This window comes from Suncus etruscus, chromosome 3 (genome assembly GCF_024139225.1).
Source record: "Suncus etruscus isolate mSunEtr1 chromosome 3, mSunEtr1.pri.cur, whole genome shotgun sequence".
Classification (NCBI taxonomy): Eukaryota; Metazoa; Chordata; class Mammalia; order Eulipotyphla; family Soricidae; genus Suncus; species Suncus etruscus.
In genome coordinates, this window is record NC_064850.1 from 140,480,676 (window position 1) to 140,501,500 (window position 20,825).

The 20,825-nt window shown below is 50.9% G+C and overlaps 1 protein-coding gene across 6 annotated transcripts in view; it reads left to right on the forward strand.

Annotated features, from left to right (window-relative positions):
- WNK2 (WNK lysine deficient protein kinase 2) overlaps positions 1-20,825 on the forward strand; it is a 99,493-nt gene that overhangs the window by 12,310 nt on the left and 66,358 nt on the right. For all 6 annotated transcript variants that reach the window (XM_049769939.1, XM_049769942.1, XM_049769943.1 and 3 more), the window contains exons 3-4: positions 19,026-19,198; positions 19,362-19,582. In XM_049769939.1, the coding sequence (XP_049625896.1) occupies positions 19,026-19,198; positions 19,362-19,582 (394 nt within the window). The remainder of the gene's footprint in view (positions 1-19,025; positions 19,199-19,361; positions 19,583-20,825) is intronic.

Here is a 20,825-nt window from a genome sequence, read left to right on the forward strand (position 1 = left end):
TTCAATGCCTTCCCATCCCCACTCAAAGCGAGTTGAGTGAGTGAGTGAGTGAGTGAGTGAGTGAGCTAGAGAGAGCATTTACAAGTATGTGCCCTGCTTGTATCAGCCCTGTGTGGCTGCCTGCCTGCCTGAGGATTAGAAGGGGCCAGTGAGTATCTCCTTCTAGGAGCCCCATCCTCTGCACACCTTCAGACTGGGGCCTGTCAGGGTTTCATGTACCTACCCCATGGTCATCCCAGAGGCCACTCCTGGATACTCCCTGCAGCCTCGAGGATACTAGTGGTACATTCTCCCACTCATGCCCTGTTCTCACTAAGGTAAGAAAAAGAGGAAGAAACTACTGAAGGGAGAGAACAAGAGAGATTCTGCCCCACTCTTTCTCTGACATAATAGTTTCTGCCCCTCTGCATGCCCTTGGCTCATTTTTCTTCTCCTAGTGTTTCTGCAAAGTCATGATGGGAGCATCTGCATGGAGGTACATGGTGCCCTGACTCACACCACAGCCTGCAGTCTCTCACTTGCCTTTCTCTGAGGGCTAGGGGCCCAGGCAGCCTCCCTGCATCCCACTGAGGTACCCACAGGCTGACTCAATCCAGCCATGCCCCCAGACTGGATGGTGAATCCCCCAGCTTTGTCTGGACTGGATTGGGTGCAAGCCCTGTCCTTGGCTGTGGCCTCCCCACAGAGGAGATGGTCTGTTCCCTGCCCTGTCTCAGAGCTAGGAAGTCATCTTGCCTGGGGGCAGGCGCCAGGCCACCTGCCTGCACAGGTTCCGAGGAATCTCTTTAATGTAGAGGTTTAAGCAGGAAAGAGAATGGTGGGCGGAGGAGGGTGATGAGGCCTGGCGCATGTCAGGGCTCAACCATGAGCCAGGTGAAGGGTGGCCCCTAGGTCTCCCAGGAAGGTTTTTGCACAATCTGGTAACCTCCTTCAGGGAGAGTCTGGCCTGACTTAGACCCACCAGGGCTGTGCTGTCCTGTGTTCCTAAAGGTTCGGGAGTGTTAGCAGCCACAGGGAGAGCTTGAGCTCCCCTGCATGCTGGGTGGCTGAGATGCAGGCCACTCAGCCTAGTTGTGACTGGGACAGACCCTGATGGTGCAATCCTCTACCCCGTACCAGCTTTTTTTGTGTGTGTGAATTATTCAGACCTGGTGGTGCTCTGGGCTCACTCCTGCCTTTGCACTCAGGGTTAAGTCTTGGCAGGGCTCAGCTGACCATAGAGATGCCAGAGATGGAACCAGGTTTGGCTGCACGGAAGGCAAGTGCCTTCCTCATGGTGTGAGTCAGCCCTGGCACTGTGTTATCTCCAGCTGGTTTGGCTGCTCTGGGTTAGCCCATAGGACTCTGCCCCTCAGGTGCCTCTGAACCATGTTGGTTCATCTATTCACACTTGGCATTTGAGAGTCCTGGTGAAGACTTGAGGGGTAACATTGTAGTGCTACAGGAGCCCCAACTAAGGTGGGGGCTGTGTCAAGCAGGGAGAGGGAACCTCACAGTCTCTGGGATGAGGGAGGGCTTCTTACCTGCTTCTTGCTATACTGGACAAGTTATTTGGCTCCTGTGATCAGGGCCCTGAGGCTGGTGGAGGGAGGAGGCTGAAGGACCCCGGTTCATGCTCTGCTTTGGCAATGGATGGAGCTCACAGACTTTAGATACCTTGGATCTTCTGACTGCTATTCTAGAGTTCGTGGCTCAGCCTTAGGATAGGGAGATGGGGGTTCTCCTGCTGCCCCAATCTCCTTCAGTTGTAAAGGCAATTTTCAGATCCATGCCTGGTACCCCGGGGCTCCTCAGGTAGACTTCTAGGGCTGCTGTGTGGCACAGACATGTGAGTGGTGGTGACTAGTGAGTGGTGAGCACAGATGGCTGTCTGTCTGCCATCTGCGAAGAGGTTAGCATTGCTAACCTTCAGGAGGGAGCACTTTAGGGGAGGCTGGGTGGGAAGAGCAAAAAGAATGTCTCAGGAGCAAACGTTTGGAGATAGAAGGCAGTGAGTGGGGTAAGTGCAGACAGGCCGGGTCCTGAAAAAGTAAGGGCTGGGCAGCCTCTGCTAGAAGTGGAGCATGAAGGGAGAGGTGTCCAGTAGTTTTTGGGAGGTTCAGTGCTGTCACCAGAGGAGCTGCCTGCTGAGAGGGCATCCTGACACTGTTTTGCCCACTCCCACCTGGGGGGCTGCTTCCATCTGTTCATGCCCTGCTGCTGCTCACGTGGGTTTGTAAGCAGAGGTTGAGATAGAAAAGGGTCCTGAGGGCTCCTGGATTTGGGATGCTTCTCCTGGTTTTCCATCCAGGTGGTTCCTTCCTGTAGCTTGTCCACCTGCCTGGACTCGGGCCCCTTCTCTTGGCCTCCCCTCTAGCTCACCTGCTCCTCTGTGTGCCCAGGAAGAGCGCCTTTGGCTCGGGTCTGGCCTACTGAAATGGTCCGTCAGCCTCAGTAAATATTTGATGACGGTGACGATAAAAAACAAAGACCTGCTGTGTTCCCAAAAGCAGCGGGATGGTGACGCTGGCCCTGCTGGCTGCTTCCTGGGCGGACTGGTGGATGCATGTCTGAGGCAGGTCCTTTGTGTCTTGGCCCCAAGTTGCGGGCAGGTGTGGGGGAACCTTTGGCGGCCTGGTGAGGTGGTGATTTAGGTTAGGTCGCTGATTTGTCCCCATGAATTTCTGTGCATGCTGCTGGCTAGAACAGGCATCACGGGGGGTGGGGGTGGGGGGTAATCTCATGCTTTAGAGCCCACCAGGGAAGGGCTGTGGGAGGTGAGTGGAGGGTGAAGGTTTGTTTGGCTGGTGGGCCTGGCAACCCAGCAGAAGGGCATGAGCCTCAGGCAGAGCTGGGCCCTCTCATAGACCCACAGCACTGTCTACCCTAGTGATGCTTCTGACCCCATCTACGTGGGTCTGAGCATAGAGCAGCCAGGTCTGATGACCTGATGTCTGTGCCTTAGCAGTCAGGACCCCTTGGATTTTGATCCTGGGGCTCCTTGCAAGAAAGGACGTATATCTGCCCCTCCCCAGTAGGGGACTGAGCACCCTAGGAGGCAGAGGCCAGTGCCCAGGCCCCTGTCCCAGCCCCCCAGGCCAGGAAAGTATTTCCTTGGCTGGGCAGAAATTCTGGGCTCTTGTGCTCAAGAAGCGGGAGGAGTGTTGTTCCAGGCCAGTGGCCTTTAAACAAAGGTTCCTGCTGTGTTTTCCCTTTGGGTGAGGCTGCAGCCCCAATGCCTTGGTGGAACTTGTGTCACGAGTCTTGGAAGGACCTTCATTACTGGGTGTAGTAATGGGAGTGATAAGAACCTGGCTACTTCCTGGGTGCACTCCGAGGGGCAGGACAGTGTACTCTGAGTCCTGATTGTGCCAGGGCCACAGAGACTGTGCTCGCTGTATATATGTGGCTGGAGTGTCCTTCCAGACCTTGACCTTACCATGGAGCATATGTCTCCCAGGATGTTGGGGGTGGCCAGGGAAAATATGGTAGAGGATGGAGTTAGGGCAGCAAGAACAGTTGCAAAGCCAATGATAGGACAGCGAGGAGCTGGACTGCAGCTGACAATGGACTGCATGGGGGCACCCTTCTCTGTTGAGAGAAGGAGACAGTGGAGGATGGCCATGGGCCCCAATGGGTGATGCTCATGACCTCTGGATCCTGTAGAGGGTGAACCCACATCTGGGCAGGAGTCTGGGTGTTGAAACTTCATGCCACTCGATATGCTGCTATATGCATATGAGTGATGTAGGGACCGACATGAGCGATATTCCCTGAGTATCCAGGTGCACTTGCCACCAGCGTCCTTGGAAGAAGGGCGGGTCCCACTGCAAGTAGGAAGGTTGGGCCTGGAGTCACCGGCCATTTTTGTCCTCTGCCCTGCACATGCTGACTGTTCACATCGGTGGCTGGGTTTGTGCATGCTTGTATATATACATGTATTTATATACTTGTAGCCTATTTATGTGTTAAGCTGTGTTCTAGTCTGTATTTGCTTGTGCCTGCATATATAGCAAGTATGCATGTTGCACCAGTGTGTGCATCCGTGTACCCATGTGCCGAGATAGTGCGCACATTGCCACACTGCGTGCATTTGCACACATGCAGTTCATGCGTCTTCGTAATGAACTTCGTAATGTCACTTGCATGTTTATGTAATATACGCTGCATTATGTGTATTTGCATATGCACATGCATGTTTGTGCCGACAGTGAAGATAAGTGCCATACCCTGTGCATGCACCTGTATGATGGTGCATACATAATGGCACAAGCTCTCTTGTTGACTGTCTCATGGCTGCCTGTGTCCTGGATAGGTGGCTTTTTGGGAAGGGGTTCTCTACTGTGGAGAGGAGAGGTGTGTCCTGGGGGTACCCTCCTGCTGGCAGCTTCAGGAGGGGGAATCCTTGAGTGCTGGGAAGTGTGCACTCCCTGCTGTGCTCAGATCAGAAACGTGTTTGCATTTGCCGGAGATACTGTTTCCTTTTTTCTTCCGCTGCAGCCCCGCGCTCCTCAGCCACCCCCTCTCCCAAAGTCTGTCTGGGCTCCTCTTGGCTCCTCCTGCCTGGGTGTTGGCGCTGTGCATCACCTTCCCCCTGTTAAGCACTTAGCTCCCCTCCCAGCCTGGCCTACTCCCTCTGTTTCTTCCCTGCCTCCCTTCTCAGCTCTGCCCTTTCCCCATCTCTGTCCCCCACCTCGTCCCTCCCCCTTCCCTGTCCCCACCCCCTGCTGGCTGGAGCCTGTCTCCATAGCAACAGTTGCTGCTGTGGAAGCTGGCGCCTGCTCCCTCATCCCGTGGGGAGGTATTTTTGGCACTGCAGAGGGATTTCGTTTTATTTTATCTTTAGTGTTGACTTTTACTCATGAGTGAGTGCTACACAGAGCTGGGGGACAGGGTTCAAGGAGACCAAGGGTTGCCCTGTAGGGTGCAGGAGCCAGGCCCTTCCCTGACACTGCTCGGCTCTGGTCTTCCCTGGGAGGTCCTGACACCTCAGTCCTGGGCAACTCCTGGTGGTGACCTTGGCAACAGGAGGAATGCAGGGTGGGAGAAGCCAGACCTGCCCTCCTCCCAGGAGGGAGCCAGCCCTGTCAGAGTTCTCTGCTGCATAGAAGGTACCCATGAGGTCCTGTGCAGGCATATAGGGGCAGCTTTTCTTGCCATGTGGATTCCCCCCACCTGCCACAGTTGGACCTGTCCACTTCCCTAATTTGGAAATTGGGCCACCCTGATCTTTTTTTCTTTTTTCTAGGCCATTCTGGTCTTTGATTCCCATCCCAGCTTCTGCCTACCAAGCCTCACCGAAGGGAAGGGAAATGGGTTTTCAGGACCCTGAGACCCTGCGCCAGAGCCAAGGGTGGTGGTCCCTTGGACCCTGCCACCTGTGTGTGTGTGTGTGTGTGTGTGTGTGTGTGTGTGTGTGTGTGTGACTCTGGCCTCCTGGTTGAATTTCAGTCCTCCAAGGCTTCTGGTGCCCCACACCTTCTCTTGGGGTGAGATGCCATTGCCACAATTCATGAATGACACTTATGGGGGACTATACCTGGCCTGGCCTCACGAGCAAAGTATCCCCCTAAAGGCATCCTACTCAGGGGCACCACAGGCCTCCCCACTGTGGAGAAGCTTCTGAGCACTTGGGCATCCCAGCTATGCTCATTCTCACTTGTCTTGGAAATATCCAAGGCTGCTTCATCTGCTGTTATTATTAGGAGTTTCGTCATCTTCCTGACACTTCCAGGCCTGGGTGGGACCCTTCCAGATCTTGGAGGCCTCAGCCTCCGTGCCCTAATGTGGCATGCATGTCCTCTCATTCCTGCTGGTAGCTTGGTGGTACACTGTGTGTATTCAGAGTTTGCTCTTCTTTCCTGAGCCACCTTCTCCCACAGGGCACCTACTGGTGGGGGCTGCGAATTTGGGTCATCAGAGTTGGGCCAGTGAGTGGTACAACCCTGCACTGTTTGTAGAAGGGAGGCCAGAAGGCACGGAGGGAGTCACTATCACAGGGACAGCCTGGGAAGGACTGTCACTGCCCTGAATTCCTGCAGCTGCAGCCACTCTGCTCCTTGTATCTCAGCCACTGGGAACCTATACTGGTGAGCCAACAGCTTCAGTGAGTTCCCACTCTTACTGGTGCAGGTCATGCCAGGGCTCATTGGTCTCACCTTCGTCAACTTGGCTCCTGCTGGATTGTCATCCACCATTCCCAGCCAGTGATGAAGTCCAGAACATGTTCAGGAGACAAGGGCATGTTCCTAGTACCCGGCAGCCTGCCTGTGTCACATGTGTTTCCTGTGTCACATTCATTGCATCATGGTGTTGCCTGTTTTACGATTTTGCCTGTGTAATGGTGTTACCCATGTCATAGTTTTGGCTGTGTCATGATGCTGCTGTCAGTGTCATGGTATTGCATATTGTTTAGGATTCATCATGCTCCAATCCCAGGGAATTGGGGAGATGTGGTTCTGGAAGCAAATGCCAACACAGGAAGTAATCAACCCACTGTTAAGGAGATAAAACAGGTTCAGGAACTTCCACTGTAAACCTTTAGCTCCTAGCACTCAGACCAGCAAGCAGAAAAGTTCAGTAGTGGAAAACCTCAACCTCAACGGTTTTTCCCTGAGACCTGGGGTCTTTATTAGCAAGGGCCAGACCATACCCTGCGGGAGAGAAGAGGTAGGGTAAGAGACCAACCCAAAGGCTGTTTCAATCCAAAGATGCTTCTGACCAGTAACAAGCATATCCTGCATAGTATGGAAACTGATGACTCCCAATAGTGTCATAGTAATAGTATGGCCCACATCAAGGTTTTACCTGTGTCATGATGTTGTCTGTGCCTATGTTGCTTGTGTCATGTGTGTTGCCCATGTTATATGTGCTGTATTCTGCATTGCTCGTGTCACTATTGTTTGCATTGTCTATGTTGACTATGTTGCCTCATCACATGTATTGCCCATGTGTGTGTTGCCCATGTCACACATGTTATCTACATTGTGTATGTTTCCCATGGTGCCCATTTCATTCATGTTGGCCACTGTAGAGGCAGCAGGTTGTCTGACATGGATCTGTGTTCTGTGTCTGCTGTCCTCCTGCCTGTATCCTCTTGAGAAAATGGTGAAATCAGGTGGGAACTGTGGTTTCCAGGATGATATGCCCTGTCCCTGTCCCCTGGGTTGAGAGTGAGCACAGTCACTGAGTGTCCTGCCTTCCTGGCCCACCCCTTACCCTTCCTGTGGTACTCAGGGCTGCAGATGGCTGGTCCTATATCTAAGGCTTTGTTGGTCGCAGCATGGCCTCTGTGGGTGCTCTCATGCTGGGATGTGAGCACCTAGAGAGGTCCCCACCCACCATGCACAGACCCTGCTCCTTCCTGGAAAGGCAAACTGCAGCCTTTGTGAGGAGCAATGGCTAAGTCCTGTGGGTTACTAGGGCTGAATGACTTGCCCAGGGTGTTTTCTGGATGGCCACTCCCCTGAAGGATGGTTCCCAAGTCAAAGTCAGGGACTCTCTGGGAGCACTTTTGAGTCCCACCCTAAGCCTACCCTCCAAGCAGAATCTCTTATATCTTGACAAGACTGACGGGAAAGGTGGTAGAAGGCACCTTCCTGCCCAGGCTCCTTGGTGTCAGGGAAGGGACTAGTGACTGTACTGCAGGTGCTGGGTCAGGGCTACATGGGTTGGGCTGAGGGCTAGATAAGGCCTGGGCCCATGGTTATGCCCTCAGGGGGACCTTGAATGGCAGGAGAGAGACCCAGATGCCACATTCCCCCTGCCCACCTCATGTCTTTGGGCTGATCCCTTACAGGTAGGTGTAGGAATTCCCTGCAGGGTCCTATCCTAAGGTAGTGAATGCTCTGCTCAGAACTAGTTTGCTTGGTGTTGCTCATACTTTGGATTTGGGGTTCATTGTAGTTTCTGGGAAGGACATGCGGGTCACTTCCATAGATCAGGGCAGGCATGGAGTGGGGTTTGGCACCAGGTTCCTGTCCTCATCACCCTTCACGTCAGTGAGTTCTGGTCCTTGCTTCATTGGCACGTCAGTCTCTGGGTGTAAATGTGTCAACTGTGCAAGTGAAGCCAGTGGTTCCACTAGAGAGAACATATCCTTGATTGTTATTTTGTTTATTTCTGTCAGTTTTTGAGCCACACCTTAGGGTGGTGCTTAAGGATCTTGCTTAGTGCTTAGGTTGCTCCCTGCAGTGCTGGGGAGACCACGAAATGCCAGGGATCAAAACCAAGCCTCCTGCTGTGAAGCATCTCTCTGCCTGCTGGGCCAGCTCTTAGGCTCCACATCTATGACTTTTTTGATTTGGGGCCACACCTGGCAGTGCATAGGGCTTACTACTGACTCAGTACTCAGGGCACTTCTGTCTCTGAGCTTGGGGATTACTCCTGGCAGTTTCAAGTGACTATATGGGGTGCTGGATTCAAACCAAGGTCAGCCATGTGCAAAGCAAGTGACTGCTGTACTATCTCTGGCTGTCATTTGATGCTTGTTTCATAGGTTTTTCTGGTGAAATTTTCCATCTTGTTGTCTATTTTCTTGTCCGCCATAATTTATTTTATTTGGTTTTTGGGTCACATCTGGCAGTGCTCAGGGGCTACTCCTGGCTCTATACTCAGAAATCTCCTCTGGCAGGCTTGGGGACCATATGGAATGCTGAGATTCGAACCACCGTCCTTCTGCATGCAAGGCAAACTCCCTACTGCTATGCTATCTCTCTGGTGATCACCATTTTTAGCAATCATGCCCAGTATCTTAGACCATTGGAATACTTTGATGTCTTGCTGGCATTTTCTGATTCTTTTTCCTTCTTTCCTCTTGTTTTTCTGCCATTTGTTTTCTGTTTGGTGTACCTGGCCATTTTTTTGTTTTTGTTTTTGTTTTTGTTTTTGTTTTTGGGCCACACCCGGTAATGCTCAGGGGTTACTCCTGGCTATGCGCTCAGAAGTTGCTCCTGGCTTGAGGGACCATATGGGACTACCGGGGATTGAACTGCGGTTCGTCCAAGGCTAGAGCAGGAAAGGCAGGCACCTTACCTCTAGCGCCACCGCCCATGGCCATTTTTTTGGACTGACCCATGTAGAATTTCCGAAGCTGCCTGAAGTTATGGGTGACTTTTTCCTCTGGAGACTGTCTCTTGTCTTAATGTTGGTGGGTGGCATAGGTGCAAGCTGTGTTGATACTGGTGGATGGAGCCGTGTTCAAAACCTTGTTGCATTCTCTGCTTATAGCCAAACTAACCCTGGAACTTTCTGGATGCTGAGCTTTTGGAGGGTCTATGGGTCTATGTGCTTCCCTGGTCTCCACCTCGCAGGTCCATCTCCCTGATAAGGAGGCTCTACCCAGGCTGTCAGCCTTCAGTGAGTGCATTGCTGAGTCGACCCTGTCCTCTTGGAACAGTGGCATCAGCTGTTTGGGTGACATTCAGGCTGGTAACCAGAGAGAGTAAGAGCACGTGGAGTTCATTTGGATGATTATTTTCTAATCTGGTATGTGTGAAATACTGTTTAACTTATACTAGTGGAAGGTTACTAGAAAAGGTTTTAATTTTTTTCTTGTTTTTTTTTGTTTGTTTGTTTGTTTGTTTTTGGGCCGCACCCAGCATTGCTCAGGGGTTACTCCTGGCTGTCTGCTCAGAAATAGCTCCTGGCAGGCACGGGGGACCATATGGGACACCGGGATTCGAACCAACCACCTTTGGTCCTGGATCGGCTGCTTGCAAGGCAAACGCCGCTGTGCTATTTCTCCGGGCCCGCATTAACTGTTAAACACCAGTCCCACCACCAATTTGACCTTTCTTTCACCAGTGTCCCTAATCTCCTACCCACCACCATAGCCTGCCTCCATGCAGGCACAAACAAATTTAGTTCATATTGTTTGTTACAACACAGAGGTAAATGAATGATCAAATCAGAGATCAACACAGGTCAATTTGAAATGATTGTTTTATTTTATTTCTCTGTGGTGTTGCTCAAGTCAGTGTCTAAGGATTAATTGGGCTGTGGTTGAGCCTTTTTGTATTACTGTTTAAGCTATCTGAGTTTGTTTGTTTTGTGTTTGTTTTTGGGTCACACCCTATGACACTCAGGAGTTACTCCTGGCTATGCGCTCAGAAATTGCTCCTGGTTTGGGGGACCATATAGAACGCCGGGGGAATCAAACTGCGGTCTGTCCTAGGTTAGTGTGTGCAAGGCAAATGCCCTACTGCTTGTGTTGCTGCTTTGGCTCCCTAGGCTATCTGAGTTTTTGAGATTACTATGTAACTTTCTCATTAGATTTCTTATGATACCTATTGACTGACAGACAGTACTATTACTACTATAAGATACACTTCAATATGAGGAAGTTGCTTTTCTTTTTGTTTGTTTTTTGGTTTTTGGGTCACACCTGGCAGCGCTCAGGGGTTACTCCTGGCTCTAGGCTCAGAAATCGCTCCTGGCAGGCTCGGGGAACCATATGGGATGCCCGGATTCGAACCACTGCCCTTCTGCATGCAAGGCAAATGCCTTACAATATGAGGAAGTTTTAAAGACTTTCTGCACACACGCCCAGTTAGAGATGGTGCCTGTGAGTTTCACATAAATGAGTGTGTGTATTGATGGGGAGAGTGGGGAGTGGGCATGTGTGACTGCTGTCACCTCCCTCTCAGTGTACCTTGAGCAGCTATGGCTTGGTGTGGCCTGGCTTCTGCCTCAGGAAGGCTCAGTCGGGCTGTTCCCAGGATGCAGCTGGCACAAATTGGGGACCTTCCTATACTGAACCCCAGCCATGATCGCTTTAGCCTCTGCAGCCCTGAGGCACATGTTGATTCCAGCTGTCTGTGACTGCACGTCCAGGGCCTCTGTGGAGCCTTGAATGCGGCTCTGAAGTTGTTCCCGAGCTGCTGTCAGGGCCCAAATCACAGCAGACTCTGACACCAGACAAGCCCAGCCTGGCAGTGGCTACTCCGTTCTGTGTCTGTTCACAGGTACTCTCAGTCCTTAGGGTCTGTTCCCACCTATGTGCTGTCCCATGGTGTCATTTCCTATCCTGCATGTACCTCTGGCTGTTGGTTTCTGCTGTCCCTGCCCAGGAGGGTTCTCCCCCTACCCCTTCGCTTTTTCAGCCACTTGCTTCTAGGAGAGGCCAGGGATAGGCAGAGTAGGGCAGGTTTAGGGGAAGAGAGAGGAGTAGGGAAAGAGTAGGGGCAGAGCAGGGGCAGAGTAGGGGCAGAGCAGGGGCAGAGAGCATGATCCTGCCGGGAGCCTGCAGGCCCTTGTATGGGCTTATGGTGTGGCCTGCAGAGAGGCCCTGAGTGCCAGGGTCCTGGCCTTACTTCTGATCCTGGTGCCAGTCATGCCTGACTTGTGCCAGGCTCCTCCCCTCCTTCAAGAGAGGTTCTGGTGGCAATCCTGGGAGAGTCCCTCCTCCTTCAGCCCTTCCCTCTAGGTGTAGTCTTTACTGTGTGGTCTCCCTGTTGTCCCCCAGGATGAACAGAAGCTATGGGTACCCTTGTCCTTTTCTCAAGGACCCCCCCCCCACCGCAAGCCTTGTGCCCCCACATTTTCCACCGACTGTCCAGGGCTGGGGCCCCAATCTTCTTGTTTACCCAGCACTATCTCCACCTCCACTCCCAAACCCCCATCACCCCATGGATCCATCCTGTCCTGTTCAGCTGCTTTGTGGTTGGAGTGGGGCCTGGCCTAGCTCTAGGGTCACTGAGGTAGGTTCCTGCTCCTGGCATCTTTGTGAGGAGCTGCCCCTGCGGGGGAGGGGTGAAGGGGGTTGGTCCAGTTCACTTTGAGACTGTCTGAACAATACAGAAAGCCCCAGGCCTCTGAAATAGACCCTAGCTCTGCACAGTATTCCTCAAGCAGATGAGGAAACAGGTCTGTAAGGAAAGGCCTGTGGGAGGAAAGTGTCTTAGGGTCGAAGTTAGACTTGGCCCTTGGAAAGTCTTACACTTCTGCAAGCAGTGGTGTTTATAGAAGGCTGGTCCTGACATCCTCCAGGGCTCCTCGTATGCCATGCCAGCTCACACATGGGCAGGCCGCTTTGTGCTGGGAGAGGGCGGGGCCTGGAGTGGGGGTGGGTCCATGGTCCAAAGCACAGCTGTTCTCCTAGGCATTAGTTTGCTTACTCTGTGCTCCTTGCCTTTCCCTCTCTTCCCACCTGAAAAGGAGAACTCAGTTTGCTGAGATAGGGGTAGGGGGATCGGGGTTGCTGTTTCCTCTGCTGGGTGTTCTGTGATCAGTTGCTATGCCAGAGGCTCTGCCCATGTTCCCAGGAGCTTTGTCCCTAGTCCCAGCTGGCCATTCCCTGTGACCAGCATTCATTGACCTTTTCCAGGGCACCATGGCTCTAGTTTCTCCTTGGGGGTCGGGGGAGGCCTCTCAGAGCATCGCTCACCCTGGTTTACAGCAGTGGTCAGTTGCCAGTGGTGCTGCCTTTCTTCGTGTCCAGAGGCAGTGCCTACTGCAATGTCCCACCTTTCTCATTGCCCTGATATTTTTGGCCCATGTAGAGGCTGTTTATGTCCTCCATGCTGTCACTGCATTGCGCAGCGGCGCCCCCCCTTGTCTGTCACCCTTTTTGTATGTCCATAGCCCCATTGATTGTCTGGTGACTGGGTAATACCTGGGGCCACCTAACAGCAGTGACTTGGTGGTAGAACTGTACTCTGCACAAACATTTCCACTGTCTGTTTTGTCCCTGACACCCAGGCCTAGACTCCCTTGACTCTTCACTTCTCAGGGGCACAGTCAGGCTAGCCCTGGAGCAGGTTGAACTAAAATTTAGCTATGCCAGAACACATACAAGAGGGCTAGGTGGGGTGTGCAGGCATTTGGGGAGCTGGTTCCCTCATCCTGGGTCCCCGATGTCCCTGAGCCCTTATACATGCTGGTTCCCTGACTCAGGGCAGTTCACATCCAACATCCTTCAGGAGCTGCTGGTTTAGGATGAGATTAAAGTGGGGAAGGCACTTGTCTTGCATGTGGCCATTATACACTCAATCCTCAACATCACATATGGTCTCCTGAGCCCCAACTCTGGAATTAGAGTGATCCCTGAGCACAGAGCCAGGAATAAACCCTGAGCACTGATAGGTGTGGCCCAAACTAAACCAATGGCTACTTGTTTAACTGGTAACGAAGAGGTAGGGCCCTCTGTAGTTCTGATTCCAAGGCTCTGGTTCTTCACATGATCTTCTTGCCTCTAACCCTCGTGTAGGTCCATCCTCTCCTGGCTGGTCTTGGGGCCTCTGGGCACTGTGCCCCTCAAGGCTGGCATTTTCCCTTGTAGGAAGGCCTTGGGATATGAGTCCTGTACCTTCACTGTCCAGACAGTGCTGTGATCCCAATGTCTTACTGAGGGAGGGACAGACCCTGTGTCCCCCCTCTGTTCTTCGTCAGCACCACAAGCTTCCCCTTGGATCCTAGGCTAGGGTGCCAGGCTGGGACTATCCTATCACCTGTACCAGGGGTCCTCAAACTTTTTAAACAGGGGGCCAGTTCACTGTCCTTCAGACTGTTGGAGGGCCAGATTTTAGTAAAAACAATAATTATGAACAAATTTCTATGTACACTGCATATATCTTATTTAGAAGTGAAGAAACAAAATGGGAATAAATATAATATGTGGCTGTGGGCCATAGTTTGTCCTGTACAATCCTCCCTGTCAGAGCTGGGGCAACTTCATCTGTTGACTTTTTTTTTTTTTAATCATCCCTAGGGGAGTAGGAGCTACTAATTTAAGCAGAAGCAGGGGCCCCGAAGAGAAACTGCTCTTTTTGGGTAGGGGGGCCTGTGTGTGGATGGGGACTGTGTCTAGGGGAAGCCCATGTCTGGGGGAACCTTGTCTGAGGCCACACTGCTGACTTTTCTTGGACCAAGCAGTGAACTGCCTTGTTAAAAATAGCCTGGCTGCTCCTATAAAGTCAGGTCTCTCCGTGCTCTACCGCCTAGCACAGCTCTAGAGACTGGTCACATTCAGTGCATATTGGGAGACAGAAGTATGGCTGGTGCTGTCTTCTGTTTTTGGTTTGGTTTATTCATTACTTATAATATGAACCCTTTGCTCTGGAGTTACAGTGACATTTTTCCCTGCTTGGCTCTAAAATCCCTACAAAGCCTATTGCCATTCTCAGCAGTTCTGCGAGTCTCCGCAGCAAATGGGACCAGATCATCAGGGAAGTAACTAGAGCTGAGGTCTGCCCACAGCCGCCTGTGCTTTCCCTGGGCTCTCTGCTGTTCTCCTTTCTGGTTCCCCTTGGGCTGTGCTACCAGGTTCAGTGGCCTCTCAGGTTGCCAGACCCAGCCTTGCCATCTCTTCCCACACGTGGTGCTGCCTTTGTGGAAACATTTCTTCCATCCACTGCCCTGCATATTCTTGAGTGTATGCTGGTGGGGGTGGTGTGTGCAGGTTTAGCTGGCATGGAATTCCAATTCTGCATGTGGAGTAGGGCCTGGGTGGCCAGTGGCCTATGAGACTGAGTACCCAGCACTTATCAGCAAATTCTGGACTTGCTCTAGGGCCCTGGGGAGCCTTGCCTGTCGTTTCCAGTTGCCTGTCATTTCCATTTCCTCTGCCTTAGCCATGGCCAGCCTTTAGTGTGCCAGAGTTCTTTCAGCACAGATGACACTGTTTGGTACTCTGCTATTCTTCACAGTCCCTTCATGAGTTCCTGGATCTGCCACTTGACCTTTGGACTCACAGTTTGTCCTTTCTCAGCTCTCGCTTCCAAGACTTAGCTGCCTTCTCTCCTTTGGTCTTCAAAAAAAATTTTTTTTTTTAAATAAAGGCACTGATTTGCAATGTTTTTATGGTTGAGTTTCAGGCATACAGTGTTCCAACACCAGTGTCCCCAATTTTCATCCCTCCCCCCCCCACCACGTGCCTGCTCTCTTACTGGCTCTGTGGTTTATGAAGTGAAAGAGAGAAATTAAGAATCACAAGTATGCCCCAGAAAATCAGATACCTGGGAATCAGCTTAACAAAAGAGGTTTCAAGACTTATACAAAGAAAACTGTAAGTCACTACTGAAAGAATGAAAGAGAACAGGAGGAAATTGAAACACTAGCCCTGCTCATGGTTTGGAAAGGTCAATTGTGGAAACCGCAAAGCACAGTATAGATATAATGCAGTCCCTAGAACAATACCCAGAGTATTTGGTTATTGGAGTTTATACGAGTAATAATCACCCACACCTACCCACACAGTCCCCAACACTCAAAGCAATCCCAGGGGGAAAATGGGAGGGTTCACTTCTCCTTATTTGGTTGTTGGAAGTTTGCGCTTTCACTTTTGGAAGACACCCAGGAGAATTTGCGTAGAATGAAACTTAGCCCTAAAGTGTGGGAGCAGATGGACTGTCACAGTCCACTGTCACTTGGGCAGGGGCAAGACCAGGGCAGGGGCAAGACCAGGCAGGGCTCTACCTCTGGGTGTCACTGCACAGGGAGTTAGCCTTGTTTTGTGCTTGTTCTCTACTTTAATCTGGTGGTCAGAGTGTGCTTCTTCTCACCTGCTGCCTGGCATTTCTCCCTATCTGGTGATTGTGGGTGGGGTTCTGGGAATACTAGGTTTTGCCTGGTGTCTCGAGTAGGAACTAGGAAGAGTGGGTTAGAGCAGATGGTTGCCCTGTGCTGGCAACCCCGGGCTCTGTCTCCTGCCACCCAGAGTTTGGAAAGGTTCATCTCTCAGGCCAGCTTGAACTGGGTCTTTGTGATTGTAGAGAGCCAGATGCCTTTTTTTGTCCTTATAATCGTTTCTGTGTCTCCTTTTCTAATGTTCCTGTTCCCAGCTCTTTCAATGCAGAGGTATTTCAGGGATTGTGCCCCCTGTCACATGCCTAAGAATAGCCTCTCCCAGCTGGTGGCTTGTCTTTGATGAGCAGAGCAATGCTTTCATGTTTTCATTGACTTCCTGTTTCACGGAATACAGGGTAGCTTTCTTTCATGCTTGCTTGCTTTCTTAAATTTTTCCCCTGATTTTTATTATAACACTAATTTTTTAAGTTCATAATGCAGTTATTTCAGGCATTAAATGTTTAAATACCACGACCACCACCACCAGTATGATGTTCCTTCACCAGTGTTCTCAGTCTCCCACCCACCACCATAAATGGCTGCCGGAGAGATAGCATGAAGGTAAGGCGTTTGCCCTTCATGCAGAAGGATGGTGGTTCGAATCCTGGCATCCCATACGGTCCCCCGTGCCTGCCAGGGGCGATTTCTGAGCATAGAGCCAGGAGTAACCCCTGAGCACTGCTGGGCCAGGAGTAGCCCCTGAGCACTGCCGGGTGTGATCCAAAAACCAAAAACCAAACCAAAACAGCATACATTGCTTCCATGCAGGCACAAATTTACTTCATATTACTCATTACAGCACAATGGCAAATGGAATGATCATATCATAGATCAGCACAGGTCAGTTTGAAATTATTTTTCTATTTCTTCATGGTATTACTAAAGTCGTGTGTCTTAAGGATTTACTGGGCTGTGGTTGGTGTTACTGTTTAGGCTCACTGAGGTTAATAGATTACTATGTAACTTTTTTTTTCTTTTTCTTTGGGGGGGGGTCACACCCGGCAGCTCTCAGAGGTTACTCCTGGCTCTATGCTCAGAAATTGCTCCTGGCAGGCTCAGGGGACCATATGGGATGCCAGGATTCAAACCATCGACCTTCTGCAGGGAAGGCAAATGCCTTACCTCCATGCTATCTCTCCAGCTCCACTATGCAACTTTTCAATCAGATTTCTGTATAATACTGAGTTGACACTACTATAAGATATATACTATACTATAAGATATTGAGGTGCCCTGTGGCTGCATGGTCCAAAATTTATAGATCTAAAACAAATTTGGTGGCTTGGAAGTTTGATAAGGTTGAATCATGGAGCCGAACTATTTCTGTTAGAAGGGTGTAGGAGGTGGTGTTGGACTGCTGTAGTTCATGCAGAAAGGGGAATCTGTTCCCCACTTTTCCTTTCTGAGAATTCTATAAAGGCACAAAGGTATCAGCCAGGACTGGACTAACTAGGAAGTATCAGGAGCTGTACTTTCTTTTGGAGTTGGTAGAGGAACTGGGCAGTTTGGGGGCATCCTTCTTTAATGCAAGCTTTTTGATTGGAGGGCAAGCAAACAGTGCTACAGCCACTGGGCAGTTACTCCCCAGCCAGCAGGCTGGTCATGAGTCCACCTCTAGTTCTGGATTGGCACGGGCACCCCAGAGCCGGAGCAGGGAGGACCTTGTGAAGGGTCTCCGTGTTCTTTTTGTTCTGATGTCCCCTTCATTAATTCATACCTCCAACTCCCTGCCCCATTCCTGTTCACTCATGCTGTGTGCTGTCTGCTCCTATTCTTCAGGGTTACTGTGGTGATATCTATAGCATCTGGTGGGAGTGCCTAGTGTGAGCTTTGAGAAGAAGGGACTGTGCTGGGATGTGCATCCAAATAGAGAGTTGGGGTTCACACTGGCACCTGTGGAGGTGAAGTTTACATGGGGAGATACAGGTGAAACTGGTGAGAAGTGCTCAAGATTTTTGGGGGGGAGTGTTGGGCCATACCCACCTGTGCTCAGGGATTACTCCTGGCTCTGCTATTAGAAATCACTCCTGGCAATGCATGTGGGACCATATGGGATACCAGGGATTGAAACTGGGTCAGCTGCATGCAAGGCAAACACCCTATTCACTATGCTATTGCTTGTTTTGAGCATTCAAGAGGGTTTATTGGAAGGTTTTGGCAACAGGAGGATCCAGGCTGAGGTCTCAGGCTTGTAGGGGAATACTGAAGGGCGACAATGAAATGTTGGCATAGACAATGACTTGGTCCCTTCTGGCATCACGCTGGGTGCAGCCAGGCTCTGTTCTGGCTCTTTTTGGGCTCTGGTCTTTGGCTTTAGCATACATGGTGCCAATCTGCTGTGGTTTGAAATTTGCCCTCAGAATTGTGTGTGAAGCACATGCAGGTCCTCAGGAGGTGGCCTGGGAAAGGAGCCCCAGATGGTTTTGTTGCACCTTGCTTAGGGGAGAGAAGAGAGATGTAGCAGTCTGGAGAGGGGAGTCTCCCATGGGCCAGGCCAGGGCTGGCGACTGGTTACACGCTCCCAGCCTCACAGGTCAGATTGCTCCTGGGTCCTGCTTGATTCCCACGGAGTTGGAATGTATCCCCTCACTTCTTGGGGGAATTGGGAACTAGGGCTGGAACAAGAAATTCATCTTTACAGGAAAAGAAAGTCAGTCCAGAGTCCTCTCCAGGGTCTTTACTGGCCTGTTGTTAACTTCTGCAGAAAGCAATTTCAGAAGTAGAAGGGTAATGAAATAAAAGTTTCATTTAGAGATCATTAAGAGAGGGGAGGGAAGGAGGGACGGAGGGAGGGAGGGATGGAGGGAAGAAGGGAAAGAAGGAGAGAGAAAGAGAGAAAGAACATAAGTTTCTTTCTAGAGAGGGGAATAGCTGAATATAATGTAAAAAGAATTCCACCACAAGTTGAGGTGTGGGCCATACCCTAGAAGGGGGAAAGCAACTTTTTCCTTTATGGTGTTGGTTTTATAGATTTTCTCCCAAACTACCCACATGTGGCTTTCTGTGTAACTGACGCTGTTGTTAGGGCATTGTCAAGGGGAACTGCTTGGAACTTTGGGAGACCATTTTCATGTCCTCATCACAGCCTAAGTTCCTGTGTCCTGAGTGGATCCAGCCTTCAGACTTTTGGGGCAACTTAGGAGCAAGTGACTGAATAACTTTGAATCACATCTTGGTTTTATTACTTATCTCATTGCTAGCATCCCTACCCGTCTGTTATCTTTACTGCCACTTGGATGGAGAAAGCTCTGGGGTGTCAGGGGTGGGAGTTGGGGGGCTCCATGCACTGTGGGTGGATTTTTGGGGAAGTTGGGAATAGGGTGTACTCCGTGGGGGTTTTCAGTACAGTCCCTGCAACCCTTGACCTGCCCTGCCTGGGATAGCAGATGTTGGGCCAGGGGGGTTAATGCAGGTCCCTGCCCAGGTGTGTGCTCACCTGTCTGTCTGTCTGTCTGTCTGTCTGTCTGTCTGTCTGTCTCTAGGACCGGAAGCTCACTAAGCTGGAGAGGCAGCGCTTTAAGGAGGAGGCTGAAATGCTGAAGGGCCTACAGCACCCCAACATCGTGCGGTTCTATGACTTTTGGGAATCCAGTGCCCGGGGCAAGCGCTGCATCGTGCTGGTGACGGAGCTGATGACCTCAGGGACGCTGAAGACGTGAGTGCACCCACGACCACTGGGATGGTTGTGCACAGACTTGCATACCAGAGCCCTGCGAGCCATGAACCCCACGAGTCTTCTATTTTGAAGGGACACGACCCCGGGAAAGCCTCCCTCGCAGGTCTGCAGCACCCCCCACCTGTTTCTCATCCCCCTCTAGGTACCTGAAGCGGTTCAAAGTGATGAAGCCGAAGGTGCTGCGCAGCTGGTGCCGGCAAATCCTGAAGGGACTGATGTTCCTGCATACCCGAACGCCCCCCATCATCCACCGCGACCTCAAGTGCGACAACATCTTCATCACCGGGCCCACAGGCTCTGTGAAGATTGGAGACTTGGGTCTTGCCACCCTTAAGAGAGCATCATTTGCTAAGAGTGTGATAGGTGAGATCCTGTGCTACAGTGCCTAGCAACCCCACACTTTGGCCTGTGTGTCCCTCACTTTTTAAACTTTATTTATTTATTTATTTATTTATTTATTTATTTATTTATTTATTTATTTATTTATTTATTTATTTTTGGGTCACACCTGGCAGCGCCAGGAGTTACTCCTGGGTCTATGCTCAGAAAACACTCCTGGCGGGCTCAGGGGACCATATGGGACGCCGGGATTCGAACCACCGACCTTCTGCATGAAAGGCAAACGCTTTAACCTCCATGCTATCTCTCCGGCCCCAAACTTTATTTATTGATTGATTCATTGGTTGTTGGACCATACCCAGCGGTGCTCAGGGGGGGTACCGGGAATCGGGTCCCTCCTGGGTTGGCCACATGCAAGGCAAATGCCCCACCTCTGTGCTATCTCTCTGGTCTATGTCCCTCACTTTCTTCCTCAACTGCAACCTCCCTGAAGGCCCTGTATGATGCTAACAGGGCCAGGAGTGCCACACTGAAAAGGGTGTGGAAACCTCTTTGTGTGTGTGTGTGTGTGTAATTATATTTGAGTGTTTGTATATGTATATAAGTGTACTCAAGAGTGGGTGACTGGGGCCGGAGAGATAACACAGCAGTAAGGCGTTCGCCTTGTATGCGGAAGGTCGCTGGTTTGAATCCCGGCATCCCATATGGTCCTCCGAGTCTGCTGGGGGCGATTTCTGAGCGTAGAACCAGGAATAACCCCTGAGCATTGCTGGGTATGACCCAAAAACCAAAACCAAACAAACAAAAAGAGTGGGTGACTGAATGCTTATGTATATGTAACTGCATGTGTCTGGTTTTAAGTGTGTGTCTGGATGCAAATAAGTTCATGTGTGTAGGTAAGTGCATGCAATGTGCATGCATTGTCTGAGCATGTATGTGTTTGCATGTTTCCAAGTATGTGAGTACAGATGTCAGTGTGTGTAAGTAATGGTCTGAACATAATTGCACAAGTCTGAGTATTGTATGTCTTAGATATGTAGAACATATGCCTAAGTAAATGTGTAAATGCATATGCTTGAGTGTATGTATGTGTAAGTGCATTTGCCTTAGTGTGTGTGTTTTTAATGTAAGTGCATGTGTCTGAGTGCTTGTGTATGTTTGTGTTTGAGTGTAAATGCATGTATCAAAGTGGTCCCTGTGTACCACCAGCCCACCCTCCGTGCCACCAGCCATGGCTCCCCTGTACCACACAGACTGCCTAGCAGGA